Source organism: Cardiocondyla obscurior, linkage group LG29 (assembly GCF_019399895.1).
Source record: "Cardiocondyla obscurior isolate alpha-2009 linkage group LG29, Cobs3.1, whole genome shotgun sequence".
Taxonomy (NCBI): Eukaryota; Metazoa; Arthropoda; class Insecta; order Hymenoptera; family Formicidae; genus Cardiocondyla; species Cardiocondyla obscurior.
In genome coordinates, this window is record NC_091892.1 from 898,990 (window position 1) to 915,421 (window position 16,432).

At 42.9% G+C, this 16,432-nt stretch overlaps 1 protein-coding gene across 4 annotated transcripts in view; it reads left to right on the plus strand.

Annotated features, from left to right (window-relative positions):
* Positions 1–201: 201 nt before the first annotated feature.
* The window catches only part of Imp (IGF-II mRNA-binding protein), a 77,336-nt gene continuing 61,105 nt past the window's right edge, over positions 202–16,432 (plus strand). For 2 of the 4 annotated variants that reach the window (XM_070673608.1, XM_070673609.1), the window contains exon 1: positions 202–1,243. In XM_070673608.1, coding sequence (XP_070529709.1) covers positions 1,069–1,243 — 175 coding nt within the window. In that variant the 5' untranslated portion in view covers positions 202–1,068. The remainder of the gene's footprint in view (positions 1,244–16,432) is intronic. The other 2 variants (XM_070673610.1, XM_070673611.1) reach the window with 1 other exon arrangement.

Sequence of the window (16,432 nt, forward strand, 5' to 3'; positions counted from 1 at the left end):
AAGGAGAAGGATAGAAAGAGGGGCACAACGTGCCGAACGAGAGCCCCTTGGACGTCGCGTTGTGGTCTAGCCAAAGAGAGGAGAGTTCGGAAGGAAGGTGCGCCGCGAGCGGGAGAGAGAAAGAGATAGATCGAAGAAGGGGGAGGGAGGGAGGGAGTTCCTTGGACACGCCGCGAGTCGACGTGCAAGAAAGAGACGGACTTGGCGAACGCGCGCGTCCCTTAAACTCGGAGCAATCGGGGAGAGCCATTTCTGCGAGGACACGCCGGCCGGTCTCCACCGTCGTCGGTTTCTGCGATCGAGCTGCTGACGGACAGCCACCGGAAGCGCGTCAGATTCGCGCAACAGCGCCGCGTTTGAGTTGCCGGAGAGACAGACGGAGAAACATAAAAAGAGAGGGAGAGAGAAAGAGAGCGAGAAAGAGAAACTTCACACACAGTCGTCGCCTATCCGCGGATCGAGCGGCTCGCAGTCGGCCAGTTGAGGCGCGAGGAAACCAGCAGCGGTAAACAAAAGAAGGTGCCAAGCCCGATCGAGGACCGATCTCGTCGCAGAAGTCGTCCTAAGGACCCCGTGCTCTCTGAACCCCCGTGCATATCCGCGTGTGCAGCTCCGTGAATCGCGCCCGATATTACGCTCCACGTCGTGTCCGAGATACAGCCAAGAAGTTACCGTCCGCGCGCCGTTTCACCAAGGATACCACACATACATACCATCGGACGTCGATTCATCCAAGCCGATCCTAACCCGCGCGACTTTTACCCACTTATACGCCGTACAATACCTTTCTCTTTCCGCTCGCCGGCCGCACCGTCCTCTCCAAGCTGCCCCCTTGTGAACGTCGCGATTCACCGTCGTGCCGCGTCCACGTCCGAACCGCGCTCCGCCGGGGTCCACGCAGACCCCGAGTCTACGACGAGGTCAGTACTCGGGGGAATCGGGTACGCGAGTACGCGCGCCCGCGCACCGTACCTTCGCTTCGTTTTCGTCGAGGCCAATACACGTGACCGAGCCGCGTACTCGGTGGAAGCCGGCATCATAACGTCGAGAAGCGAGCAGCCAGCCACCATGTCAAAGCTCTACGTGGGCAATCTGCCGTCAGATTGCAACGAGAGCGCTCTCAGGCAACTCTTCCAGGAGCACAGTCTAGCGTGCACCACGATCCTGGTCAAGCGCGGCGGCTACGCCTTCGTCGACTGTGCCGATCAGTCGACGGCCGATCGGGCGATCGACAAGCTAAACGGTAAGTTGCCAACGTTAAACGAGCTGTGCCAGCTTCAACCGCTTTTGATAATGCTTATACATTGCTTTCCATCGCTACTCCACGACCACGGGATGCGGAAACTACCAAGGGAGAAGACCGAGGCCAATCTCAAGAGGAATATTTTCACCGCTTCATGCCGCTTTGCCAATTAATTTTTCTTTTTTTTTTTTTCTTTTATACATTAATAAAACTCTTACCGCTTTGCCACCTATGCTACCGCTTTATCCCCGAGCTTGTACAACTCGCAGCTTAAACCTTTTCCAGAAATATTTATTAATTATTTACGATATTGGCTTTGTAAAAGTATCAGCCTGAAGATGAAGGTTCTGAGAAGGCTCTCGCCAGCGAAATATCTTCTTCAGAAGTTGCCCGAACTATTGAATTACTCTCGCAACTTCTGCTGTACACATTATGCTATCCCAATCCTCAGCTTCCCGCCTGCTTAATATTTTTATCGCTGAAAACTGTTTTTGTTTTTTTACTATATGTAACACGCTATGCTTCGTTTAAGCGCTTTTTGCTAGACTTTAAGAATACCGATTAGATGTAAGTATCTGCGTAACATGCTTCGAACAGATTTTCTAAGCGATTATTTCGTTAAGCATTTCGAAAGGACGGTAGTCTCTCAAGTCGAAGATCTTTTGTGAAAATATCAGGTTATTGTGTCGTATCCGATAGACTGTCAATTATCTTCTTTTTTTTTTTTTTTTCTCTCCAACAGACGACGACGTACTTCAGCGTGAAGTTGACAGATATCGAAACGCTTTGTAATAAAATAATGACTGTCGATGTGACAAATGTAACTGTCGGTATTTTCATTATGTAATTATTCAGCGATAAAACTTCGTACGTGTAAACTGTAAAATACTCCAGACACTAAGCACACATTAAATTCGCAAATAATTGACGTAACTCAACGCTAAAGTGATCGACAATTAGCGAGAAAAGAGAAGTGAAAAAGGAACAAATACAGAGATTTGCATTATATATAATATTAAAAAAAAAAAAAATCCTCAGCCTTACCTGTCTTCTGTCAGGAATATTTATTTGTCAGGAATATTGAATCTAAATGACTCACGAGATTAGTGCCAGTGATAAACGGATAAGGTGATTGTGTAAGGAACTAAGAAAAAAAAAAAAACTGCTTTTATGATAACATTGGGCATAATCAAATCGCCTCGGTTTCAATCGTCGATGCAAACTGATGTTAGGCTCGTACGATCGAATTTACGCTCGTGCAAAATTAAGATATCGCGCGCGAAATTGACGTTATATCTCGCTCGGCCACTCATTTCCTCCGTGGCACAGAGATTACTCCATTCACTACTGACGAACGTGAGATTAAGGTTGAAAATCGCTATGTCATCGATGCTCAGCTTTGCCCAGGGGGAAGAAGGGAGGGAATGGTTTTTTAGCCACGACGAAGTTGTGTATTCTCAGTACGCGGCACTTAGATTTCTTTCAACCTCGTGCATTAGATCACGTCGCGTGCTCCAAGTCGCGCTAAGACTCTGTTAATTAATTTTGAATATCTCGAAAATCGGAACAACATCTGATTAATTAATATCGAATTATTAAGTAACATAGATTTGAAAAAATATGTAATATGTGCCTGTGAATATATTTCGTCATTTGTAATTCTGCTTTTAAATCAGGCCGGAAGGATGCCGTCGTTTTCTTAAGTATCTCGCCAGTTACTTTATTAAAAAAATTTTTCTTTCTTTTTTATAGTCGAGTAAAATAATTCCGTCTACTTCACTTTCGAAAAATTTATCCACGTGGTAGATATCGCGTCGCAAAATGGCGCCAGTTACGATGCGACAAGGTCGCGATTGTATATTCGTCTCCGTGATAAGTCTGTGATAAATCGGGCGCGTCGGCCAACCATTCGCTCCGATTGTGCGACTGGCTCTTCCCGCCAAAACGAAGGCTGCGTGCAGACTCGAGAGATGCCGGCAAGACAACTCGTCTCGGAGAGTAAAATGGGTCATAGAAAAGTAAATTCTGCTGAAACTTTTGACAATCGCCTTTCATAATATCACACAACTCGAATCTGACAGCCTGAGCTAAGCCTGAAAATGGTCTAAAATTTATATTAAAAAAAATTTTTTTTTGTCTTGCCAAACAAGAAAGTTGTTCAAATTTTATGGAACAAATATAATTCCACGTATCTGTTTTTAGCTACAGCAAATTTTTAAAGAAATCTTAGATAGCGTGCAGGGTATTCGAAACATATTGAGAACTTGAAACTTGTTTTCGGGAATAAGACTACCTCGGCTTCTGCTCATCGATGTTACTCTTCGAGACATACGACGAGTAAAAATTGTCTGCCGAGCGGTAGTTAACTATGCGTGACGAAACGTCAGGCGGCTGAACGCGTCCGTTAATCGTTAGACTGTCGGCGACTATACTAGCCAAAACGACTATTCCGCATCCTCGTATTCGAGCAGACTTTTAAATAACACATTTCAATTTTTGTACTTTGTACCCTCAACAAGAATTATTTTTATCACGAAACATTAATTTCCTATGCAGGAACTAAATTAAAAAAAAAAAAAAAAAAAAAAAAAAAAAAAAAAAAAAAAATTAATAATAGTTTATGGAAAACTAATTTGAAGGATCATATCTTTAAAAAAAACTTCACGATAATAAAAGGTTAGCGCGACCCAAGAAAGACAGTCCCTTTTTCTAACGACTGTTCCACAAAATTAGCGACGAGGCGTTCTGTAGAATTTAGATATTTCGCGTCTCGTGCAAGCTCGTCGTCTCGGTATGGTCCTGACCTAACGTTCTCGACTTATCCCGTCGATCGTGAGAATTTGGACCGGCACTTGACTTGGAGGCACCGAGTCACGCTCGCACGAGTAGTAGTCGGTCGGCGGGTTCTCCCGCAGCCGAAGAGAAGAAATGTGGTCAAGGTCGCGAATGGTCGCGCGCGCGCGCGCGCGGGCACGTATGACGTATGGGTGGCTCTATCGCCCCCGCCGCCTTCGCCGCCATCGCGATTGCCACCGTCGTCTCCACCGAGGTTGAAATTTACATCGCGAATAGCTGTCGGCTTCATCTCGGCTCTCTCCTCCGCCTCGGCCCGGCGAAAAAAATCGGTTAGTCACACTCGGTCACGTTCCGCGGCCATGCCTCGTATCCAGATCATAAATTCCATTGACAACTCTGTAGTTCCCGTGCTCTCGCGCCCATCGGCTACCTCATTAGATCGTGTTAATGCACGTGCACGCGCCGCGCTGAAAATGCTGTTTGAGGCGAGCTAAGCTCACCCTTGAACTTCTCTGACGAGGAAACGGTCGAAGCTAATCCCCGCCGACGAGAGAGATCTTTCGATATGTTAAAATAAAAAAAAAAAAAAAAAAAAAAAGATACGTAAAATTATAAAAAGATATATATATCTTCCGTTTTTTTAAACAGTCTCGCGAAGTTAACGTGACGTATTCCATTCCGACCAGATCTCGTCGAGAGATACATAAAATATTGGAAAGATTATTACTGCTAAATTAAAAAAAAAAATTTTTTTTTATATTAAATTGGGTTATAATCTTAAAAATTTTATTTAAATTTTTTATTTTATATACATATACTTTTAATAATATCACACAAGAGAATTAAATATTTTACTTGAGAAAAGAAAATAATGATCCCGAATTTATCGATGAATCGCGCGAAATATTTTTGACCGTTCTTGCGATTGATAAAATTAAATATCGATGCTACAGTGAAACCATCCTCGGAGAGAGGCCGATTTTCTTAGTGCATAATCGCACTCTTAGACGTATAAAGGCGCGCGAGAGCTACTTAGAAATGAGCTACAGAAAGGAGAGCCGGGACGAGCCTCTCTCTGAGCGATTCATGGCTAACGCTTCCTCTCTCTCTCTCTCCCTCTATATTTCGTTAGCAATACGGTCGTTGCTTCTGCAGCGTAAGGGCCGATCCTCGGATACAATGCCGCGCGAAGAACGTTACCGACGAGCCGAGGCCAGAACTAGTTTGGTGGGTTGTTGAGTTAGGTTTTAGGAGAACTCTACCAAAGCCGCGGTCTAATCGGGCTTTAGGCCGCTCGCACGCCGCTCCGTCTAGCGAACGATTGAGCTGTGTGCTTGCTCGCCTCGTTTTAGAATCGCTGGTACGCTAAAGCGCAAATTATAGGCACTCGGAATGTTATGAAATATAGCGATAATGAAACCGTAGTCGATACTTATACGTATATTGATATTGATCAATTGATAAGTTTAAAAAAGATTTTCAATTTGTCATAATTATGCAGTTGTTCTTTTGCAAATTAATTGCCTCGAGTTAATTTTTTTTTTTTATGACGTATTTTTATATTGAACACAACGATATAAAATTATATGGGACACAATTCAATTTTTTTTTCTTTTTGAAGTATTTAATTATCATTGCGAGATTATACTTAATTATTTGCAGTGATATACATCTCGTTGAGTTTTTATTACGCCGGAATTTTTTTTCGACTATTCAGTACGCGCAAGTGTTGCCAAGAATTTTCAGAGGTCGCGTTTTCCTTAAATTCCACAGACGACGACGCACTGTGCCTGCATGTGCGTGCACAGCATGCGTCTTCCTCTTTCACAGCCGGCGTTTCGTGCACGCCATTCTCTTCGGCGCGATCTCGAAGACACGAAGCCTAAAAGTCGCCGAGACGCCAACAGGAAGCTGCCACATTCTTCCATTCTGGCCGCCTCCTATCTATTTCTTTTTTCCTTATAACGCGCCAACTTGCACCGAATCGATCAGTCGTTTATCCGCTGCGTCCTGCAACCCTTGCCGCGAAATCCATTATTTATTAGAAAAGTCAAAAGCCGATCAAAATAAAATTAAAAAAAAAAAAAAAATTAACGATGTAACTTGATTAAATTTAATTTTTTTTTTAATTTGATTTGTGAGAAGATTTACGTGCGTTTAAACGAGAATACACCGCAGTTGTTATGACGGCGAATGGCCGTGCGAGGGTTTACACCCACCGATGCAATTCTCGACAGCTAGAACGAGCAGATGCTCCTAGGAATACATTATTCGCGTTCAAAACTGCCCGTAATACACTCCCCTATTCAGATGTCCGTAGACGTTCCATTTGCCCGGGATGTTTCGCATTTTTCTTCCCGCTATCGAGGCATATCTTAAACAGGATTAGCTCAATCATTTCAACATTTATATTCTAATTTCGACACTCTGCATATATTGTTCCCCAAACGTTGCAAACTGCTAAAAATTGATATACGTTCATAAAATAAGTAGTATCTCCGGGAAATACATCACCCTTCGATTTTTTGTTTTTTTTCCCCTCCGAAAATCGTTTGCGCAAGACGTTTTCGAACACAGTTATTAAGACGCATCGCGTCAAACTCGTATCCGCGTCCCGGTTAATTTCGGCGTCACGCAAAAAGCCCATCGTCATACACGTACCGTAATTCGACGCAGCTCGCTTCGAGAATAATTCGCTTGGACGTTTCTGGCCTCGCCTCGCCATGCAAGCGAGTCTCTTCGTAAACGAATAAAAAAAAAAAAAGGGGGAAATAAAAAAGAGGTGCGGTGACTCCGTATTATTTCTCGCACCTTTTCTCGCCGAGCGTATCGCCTCAGCGTATATTGCACCGCGGTACCGTTTATGTGGCCGAATAAACATGTCCGCGCAATCTCTTACTTTTTTTTGTAATCGCTGCCCGCGGCCCGGCCGGCTTGATTTGTCGCGTGCCTGCACGAGGCCACCTGCCCCCGAAAAAAGTTACCTGTTAACAGTGCACCGGTAACCGACACTGATGCGGCCTTACGATTCGCCTCTCTCCACCTCGCGAAGGGCCCAGGGCAGCCTACGGGCGACCGATTTCACCGATCCGCAGCTCATACGCCGAAGTAGCCGCGACAGTCATGAGCCGAAAGCGCGAAGGACAGAAAGGGGAGCGCCCAATTATTATAATAAGGGTTTTTCCAACGGGTCCGATCATTATTATTATTAACCGTTTTAATCCGGTGCACCTGATCGATGCGTATCGTTCATTATATGCCTCGAGAGACAAAAACATCTCTTTAAGATCAGCACGTTTTGATCTCTTAGGAAACGACAGGCTGAAATTCATTATCGACATTAAATTAAATTCGTCTAAAGTAGGAACTCATTTTCTTGAACAAAATGATCATTTTGTAATGAATTTAGTCGCCTTTGATCTTAGACAGCTCTCTCTCTCTCTCTTTTTCTTGACTCTTTCCCTCTGATTGTTCAGAAGATCTCGCGTTTGCATTACAGTGCAATGTATACCTTTTTTTTTTTTATGACGACTTTGCCACTTGTGTCGTTATTCCCGTGGTATTGATGCGTGGTAAGGTGGAATCAGTCACGAGGCTTGTGTCACCAAAACAGTTTCCCGGACACGCGATATCTGGCAGTATAATCTCGCATGAGCCGGCCGCGACCTCGCTTCTGAATAGATTTGAATAGAGTAGCCGAAAGTCTGTTGACACATTTGTTCTCCTGCAACTGGTCTACAGATACATTTAATTGAAACTTTTTTTTGCATTCGACACGCTCTTATATCGATATCTTTCCCATTTGCAAACGTAATGTATGCACAAAGCGTTCCGAGAATCGCGTGATATCTCAGGTGTTCAGGCCACAGATTTCTATCTGATCCGCGTGGCAAAATTTCAGCTAAACGGCGGGTATCACGTCGAGAGTTCGAGAACTGTTTAATTTTGATGTGAAAAGTTTTTCGTCGAACAGGAGAAACGCCGAGGCTTATCCGAAAAAAAAAGAGGAAGGAAATGCTATATTTAGTGCCGCGTAAAAAGACTACGTAACTCTTCGCCTCGTCCTTTTTATTTCGGTCCCTCACAAAGGGGATTTCACTTCGCGGTATTTATGAATAGAAGGGAGGGTAGACTGATAAAAATTGTAAACGATATTCATCGACGATATTCGTTGTTAAGATGTCAAAGAACTTCGTAGATATGTTTCTTTACAGAGACCCGTGTTCCAGATGTTTGATCTCTTGCTCGTCAACGCACATTTTCTATTTGCTTCCCGGTCTCCCGCGTTCTCCTCCCCCCTTTTTTTTTTCTCTCTTATCACATTTATTTTAAGAACCTCGTGGCTGCCTCTTGTACGTTTCATCTGCAATCTCTCATACCTTTCATAGTCAAATTTTATATTTTTTTTTATCTTACTTGTATCTTTTTTTTTTTTCTTATTTCTTTAAGAATTTTTCTCAAAACCCATTTATCTTTTTTTTTTTTTTTTTTTCTCTTTCATTATCACGGTTCCCCTCGGAAATCTTAACTGTCTTTGTCTACGTGACCTCTGCCCGACTGTTCGGAGACACGTGTTTGTTTTAGATACTCGGCCATTGACTCGCCAAGCGCGCAGCGTCACTGTGTGTTTTTGGCGGAACGGAGGCACCTCGCGTCGCGATCGAAGCTGCTTCCTGTCCTACGTTTCTACTCCCGTCGTCCCCACGGCCCACATTTAACGTTAAATATAGCCGGCCAATTCTGAGTTTCGGTTAAACGAGCGAATGCGAACGTCTCAATGAAGCCGCGGTTCCATTGAATTCTACTGACCCCTTCGCGTCTTTCAACGTTATTGCTTCTAATATCACGCGTATGTAAAATATCGGTTAATAACGTTATTGCTACGGCATTGTTATCTCAATTATCGTTTACGTAATTCTCGCCGTTTTCATCGCGGCATTTTTCATTCCGGAGTCGTATAAATAAATGCTGACGGCGTATAATAATTGCGAATAATTGTGTCGAGAGAAACGAAGAGAAGAGTATCGATTAGAAAAATTGAGGTTTAACGTTTCTGCAAATATTGAAATTTTCGAACTTAACAAGAAATTTAATGGCATTTTGGCATCACACGTACCGACAAGACTATTACAAGAGTCCCGTTAATTCCTGACCGCTACGACGGCGTTCATCGTCGATGAAATCTGTCAATTAGCATCCAGAGTAGCGTCAATGAATTCTGAATGGACAACAGATTTGCGTGACCTCAGGCTTTATAATGAGCCTTTCTTATTTTTTCTCATTTCATCGGAATTCATTAATAAATAATTTCTAATAAATTTTACGCGTAGCTTCTTGCAGAAAAAATTCCAAAGTAAAAAAAAAAAATAAGAGAATGAAAAAGGCAGCGTACCGATGTTATTGAAAATGTTAAAGAATTCCCGCCGTCGGTTTCTTTAAAGTGTTAATAAAGGATTAAATGGTCGTTGTGCGTGCGTGTACATGTACGAAGAATGTAAGCGGACAATGGAACCTCGTTTCCCGGTCGATTTTAACCCAACGTCGGGCTTGACAGAAATTTCATTTAAGACTTAATGGCCGCGGCATTGAGCGCGGAGGGATGAATGCCCGCGATAAATGATAACGGTTACGGGGTTAAGGGCGACAGAGAGGTGTGGAGCGCGCCGATGTCCGGGCCCACGTGCGCATAATTGTCAGGTACACGCCGAGAGAAACCCGGGTCTTTCGACAGGTGTCAATGAACCGGTCAACGACGTATCCGTCGGAGGATAAGCGACGAAGAGAAGGCGATAGTCCCCGGCGGAGGGAGAACGGGGCGAGGAAAAAAAAAAAAAGAAAGAAGAAAAAAAAAATACGAGCGCGGCTCGTTCGCACCTGCCTCGGTCGTGCGAGCCGAGCTCACGGTGATTTCACATTTCGTGGTTCGCGAGGCGGACGCGCCTTCGAATGCGGCGTGAAAACCGATTTTCCACACACGAGGTAGAGAGAACGGCTAAAAAGCGCGGTGCCGCGGCTCGACGGGAATAGGGAAAGTGAAGACATTATAACGGGAGCCGGAAAAAAAGTCCCTGAGGCTTTTTAAAAGAACGGGACAATTAAATTCCAGATTACGTGCAATTTGATTCGCTAATATAAATAATAATATAATACAAATAAATGCAATATAATAAAATATATATGATATAAATTGATTATTATTAAATACCGTTAATTAGTGGTTGATATTAACAGTTGTGTGCTGTATGAACTGAAATAGAGATTTAATATGTGAGGTATCATGTCTTAATAAATGCGTAGAAAAAAAGAAGGAAAAAAAAAATAACGTTGATCGTAACTGACGTCCATTCATAATTCAGACACTCACACCGGAATCTGCCGCTGACTTTAGGAAGCGGCGATTCTCATGCGCATTTTACGCGATTTCATGGGGCGGAGGAGAGGAAAAAAAAGAATTATCTTCCGTGACTTATATAGTTGGAAAATTTATAATTTCGTGGGATTTCACGTTTCTCAAACGTAAAATGCATCTCTTTCAAGTGAAGAATAGTAGAAAAAAAATCTGCTTACCCCAAAGACATATTTCATTTTTTTTTTTTTCTTTTTCCTCTCAAGAGCAGCATTTCACGGTGGTTGTTTCGTTACTTTTGATTCTCGACAAGTCCTCATCGCGGGACAAATACGCGATGACAATTATATTCGATAAATATTCTCTCCCATTAATTTTATTAAAACAATTCTAAATTAAAATATACCAAGATAATATAACTTTATCACCTGCAATCAACGCACATTCAGGCCATCACGTAATCTTAGATAAAGCGATAAAGAATTACGCGGAACTCATTATTTGTCTAATTAGATAAAAGATAGAGCTCGGACATTTCGTGTGTTACGCGTCGCCGGCTCGAGATAAAAGCGCCTGAGGGAAGTCGATTTGTCAGCCGGTGAAAATCGCGTAGCGCGGGCTATCGCAGACTTGTCGCGTTACGATACGACGCCGTGCGTTGGTGCGAGCCACCGTTCCCTGACGCGAGAGGAGGACGGCAGTCCGCACGTCGAGAAAAATTACATCGGCACACCGCCATTAATCTCCGAACGGGCGGATATTATTTTAATTCTCAAGTCTCGGGGCCCAGTCTCTTCCGAGAAACGCCGGGCCTTTGTCCCAGCCGGCTGCCCAGAAAGAAAAGTGACCGAGTGATTTAATCTGCGAACGAACGAATAGCGCGACCCTGGGACTCCTCTTCTGATGCTCGCGCTCGCTGTTTCCTCCTCTCCCGTTCTCCTCTCATCTCCTCTCTCCTCCCGCCCACCATTGGCGAGATTCGTTTTTGCTCGCCGAATTTGAGACGGCGGCGAGCTCCACGCTCGAGCTCGGGGACCGTTTCTCGGGAAAAGTCGCGACAACCTACTCGAGTTATTAAAAGTCCCTCGGTGTTCCTCCGCTGCGCACTCGAGGAACGTGCAACACGTTGGTCCTGGCCCGTAATCTCACTCTTTCCATTATTAGTCGTATAGACCGACATTCTTCTGGATAATAAAAACGTAGCCTCCGAGCAGAAACGTAAATTTATTATTAAAAAAAAAAAAAAAGAAAAGAAATCCGTTCTTCATAAAATCGCTGGCGATTTTTAATCCGCCTGTATCTTCGAGCAATGAAATACTTCATTTTGTACTCTCTGAAATTCATTTCGTAAAGACTGTTATTATCGAATTATCTCAAAACTATAAAGGCAATCATTTTCTCTCGTGCTTGAAAAAGAATCCGTTAATCGGGGACTGTAATCGTCAGGCACTTTTAGAAGAAGAAGAAGGAAAAATAAAAAAAAAAAAGAAATCTAAATTATCTCTCCGAATTTCCGATTTGTTAAGATCGATCGAATAAAATCGCATTGTTTACGCATGTTCACGCGTATTTTCCGTTTCCGACGGTCGTAAAATGTCATCGCCCGCAGATAAGACCCTGAGTTTTGTACCGAAAAGGCACTGGCTTACTACATTCAGATAATACAAATTCAAAAACCGGAGAGAACGATATCGCCGAGAGATACCATGTGCGCGCATGTGAGATGCGAGGTCTTCTTTTCATTCTCCGCAACCATCATTCGTGAAACCCACACGGCCCCGGCACTCGTAAAGGCCCGAAACTCTGAACTTTGTACATCGCGAGATAATAGACGTTATCTGCGCCACCGCGCACAACTTTCATTGACGAACGTACTTTGGATGTTCACGGACGAAATCTAAAAATGCGTATTATGTTTCAACATTTTATAACAAGCAGATAAACAGGATAACGAAGAAAAGAATTCACTTAATTTTCGTCGTAGCGTATTTCGGGTCGAAAATTTATTTAAATCATTCCGAATTGAATAGCGTATAAAAAATTAAATGTTTAAAATAACGATTAAAAACATTTATAACTGTCCGTTTAATCAGATAAAATGTTGAAGGACTTGATTAATTTTACGTAGAGTTAAAAACTTTAGGAGTTGGAACAAGTTTTTAGTAACAAATTATATTTTTATTTTCTTTTTCTTATTTTTCTTTTTTTTTTTTTTTTGGGTTAATTGATAAAAGAAACGTTGATAAAGGAGAAGGAAATTGCGCAGGAAAATAATTCGATTACTTTCAATGAGATTTTTTTTTGAGTGTGTCATGCACTCCTTTTATTAGACAGTAACGTCATGACATCAACAACGTAATCGGTGAACGATGTAATGTCTTTCGTGTTACGACGCGTGCTGCTTATCGCATGACGCAACATTTCTCTTAATTTCGTCGAAATTCGTCGTCGTCAAAAATATCACTCGTCGTTCGGCGCTTCGGCACAATATCGCTGGATTAGGAAACTTCATCGTGCATGCATTGCATTCATCGAACTCTCCGTTTCTGACGTGGCGATCTTTCTCAGAGAATATACAGCGTTCTGAAATAAAAAAAAATTGATTAGTTAAACGATGATTCTCTTAACTCGGAATAATCCTGAATATTAAAAAAAAAAAATGTAGAGTAAATAATATCTATAAAAATTTAATATTAAAATATTGATGAGTGTTAGTAATATTAGTAGCGATTGAAAACCGCTGGTTCCAGTCGAATATCGAAACTGCGTTCGATAATGCTTGCTGTTTAAGAGTCGGATGTGTGTGCAGCTCGTTTTTGATCGATAGAACCAAGGACGACCTCGTGAGGTTCGCACGTTTAGAATATCCTAAATTTACTTTGCGCCGAGGGATCATGCACAATCCCTTCAATGTTAGATTCCGTCCGAAAGTTTTCATTTTGTACGGCCTTATCTCATTTAAGATAAGATATGCAAACTAATAAGAAATAAGGGAATTATTTCATAATTTTTCCAACGAATTAACATTATGTATAAAAATTTATGTACGTTATTGGTTTTTTTTTTTTTTTTTTAACAAGACAATGAAGTTAAAAACCGTAAAAGGGATATCGCGTTACCCTGTATACATAAATAGGCACGAAAGAGGAAATAATTAGTCCACCAAAGCAGAAAGAAAAAGTTTGCTTACTAGACCATAGCGCGTATTCATATTCTACATTAAATACCGAAAATGAACAGTTGCGGTTTACACAAAGTTTATTCACACAGTTTTTGCGTTTCCGATAGAATAAATTTTGTTAGACAACGTGGGTAATAAAATAAAAATAAAATAAAAAAAATACTGCCAAATGCAATAATTGCGGAACTTGTGAATTATAAATGTCGAAAGTTAGCAACAATATTGTTGAGTAAAAAATATAAATTAATATTAGAAACATTTTTTTTTTATGGCGATATTGTAAATGTAAATTCTTACGCGCTTGTTAAAGTTCGATGCGCACAACGAGCGAAGCTTGTTTCGGTACGGTTATACCGTGAGGGATCGTTCTGGGCCGCGGTAGTTGGTCCAGGAACGAGGCTGGGCATCTCGCGTTTGGCGCGCTTTTCTGCACGGATTCTCAGTCAGGACCTATCTTAACGTGCGTGGGCCCACTCGCTTCATTCGGCAAACTAACCTACCCGTCTAAGTAATCCATTATGCTCCTCGTGTTCTCTTTGTGTGGCCGCTCTCACGGTGAGGGATCGGCGTGAGGGTTAGAGGGACAGAATGATGGAAAGAGAGAGAGGCAGGAAAAGATGGACGGAGGAAGAGAGAAAAAGAGAGCAAGTGAGAGGGTGTGAGGATGCGGGAGATAGAGCAAAGAGGCGGGATCGAAAGCGAAGGAACGAGAAAGAGGAGCCACAAGGCCAGCCGAGTTCTAAACGATTCCTGTTGCCTTACGCTTCTGCCGCGCTATGAAGATTGACTAACTGGTCCAGTTTTATTTACCGGGAAATTACCGGCAGATACGTGCGACGTATGTTTTTTTTTTTTTTTAATTTTTTTTTTGGGGGGGCACGAAAAAAGCAATCAATTTTTTATGAACGTCTGGAAAATTTTGCAAATCTTTGTAACTCTTAATAAGAGTATGAAATTAAAACTGCTGATATATAATTAAGTAAAAATGTATACGCACGCCGCGGTGCTTCTGAAAGTCTAAATAGTGCGAAATTGATCGTGAATTTTACTGAAAGCTTCGTAGTCGACGCATCCGCAGTACGCACGGCGACAAATGCAGGCATCTCTTTTTCTGTCTCTCCGACGATTTCCACCGCGTTTGATCACGTCTCTGATGATTCTCGTTGCGCAGGAGACTGATATTCGTCACGATACGACACGACCTCGAAAAGATATATTACCTGGAATCACGCGACCGGTTGTACAACTTTATCCACGAGTAATTCTCATTCGGAGCGCAAAACGTTTCTGTGCTGATCTTAAAGACTACCTTCGAGTTAATTACTCCACCCCTTCTCACACTCCAGCGCTTTTTGCAACGATTATTCATCTCTCTTTTTTTTTTATTTTTTTTTTGTAATCTGTCCCGGAACGGTCCCACAGCAATCGAACACTTACATAACGCGTTATGATAAAGCCTTCATTCGGGAACGCCTCGGCTTAAAATAATAAGAACGTAAAAGTCGCACGTTCATAAGCAACCGTTTGAAAAAAAAGCCTTCTTTTCCTTTCTCGCGAGCACGAAGGTACGTAAGTCGACCGAGTCCCTTCAATCGTTGGCTCAGTCGCGGTCAATTTCCATCCAACGTTTTTCCGACGTACTCCGCTCTTATCAACTCCGCGTTACGTCGCGATGAGTCACGGCTCGTGAAAGGAGGATTTCCGTGGGACTGAGGAGACAAGTCGAGCGGTAACCCAATAGTAATTTATGTACCTAACCGTGCCAACCGCCGTGTCCACGGCATCGGTATTCAGCATCGGCCTGGAATGCGCAACAGGAACCTGTTCTCATTCCCATTCCCATTCTCGTTCCCGACGCAGCGCTACCCAAATATTTCATTACTTCCCCGTGGAGCCGATGTACTCTGAGCCCCCTTCGCCCTTGTGCCCCCCCCCTTCGCCCCTTCCTTCCCTCTCGCCTGTAACACCTCTTTGCTTTCCCCGTAGGAACATTGTCAATGTTATGTCATTCAATAATCGCGTCCTTATTTAATGATATTAAAGTTTTACTGAAACACATTCCGTTTGTAATGTATATTACGTCGCGATAAAAATCTTAAGCAACGCGGAAAGTAGTTTTGAAGTAAGATAATTAAAAGCCGATAAGTGGAGAAAAATGGGTGGCCACGAAAGATATTTCTTCGCCGTGTCAGTCGACGAAATAGAAAACGGTCTGACGCTGCACTTCGGAGGAACTTTCGGTATCTACTTCCGCCGACCAACTGATCTTCCGGTTTCAGAATCGCGTTCCATATAAGAAATAGCCGACAGAGCGCAGGTAAAGAACGGCGTATAACTGATATTTAATATTAAGGATACACTGATTCTATTTGTTACTCTACACTTACGTTAACATTCGGCTGCAACCATATATTCCGTTTTTAATAAATAGTAAAAATTCGTTCGTCAAGATACGAGGATGACAAAAAAAAGAGAGAGAGATAGAGAGAAAAAAAAAAATAAATGAATATATATTAGTTAAGTTGCACGGCAATCTACTACATCCGGATAACGCGTACGAATTCGCTGCGAGCTCGGTTTAGCCTAACCCTAACCGGCAAAGAAGAAGACGAAGAAGAAGAAGAAGCGGGCTCACCTACCTGGCGGCTCCCTACGCGTCGTAGGGAAAAGAAGGGCAGGCGGACAGGGCAGTACGGGGCTACGGAGAGAGGGATGAGGTGGAGTAAGGCTTGGAGGGAGAGACAGCGTGTACTAAGGAGACCTTGAAGGCTGCTGGCCGGGTGCCCAGGTCTAGTGCTGACCCACTATAAAGGCACTTGCTGTCCTGCTCAAACGCCGGGATCGCCGCCTAGCACCCTCTCCCTCG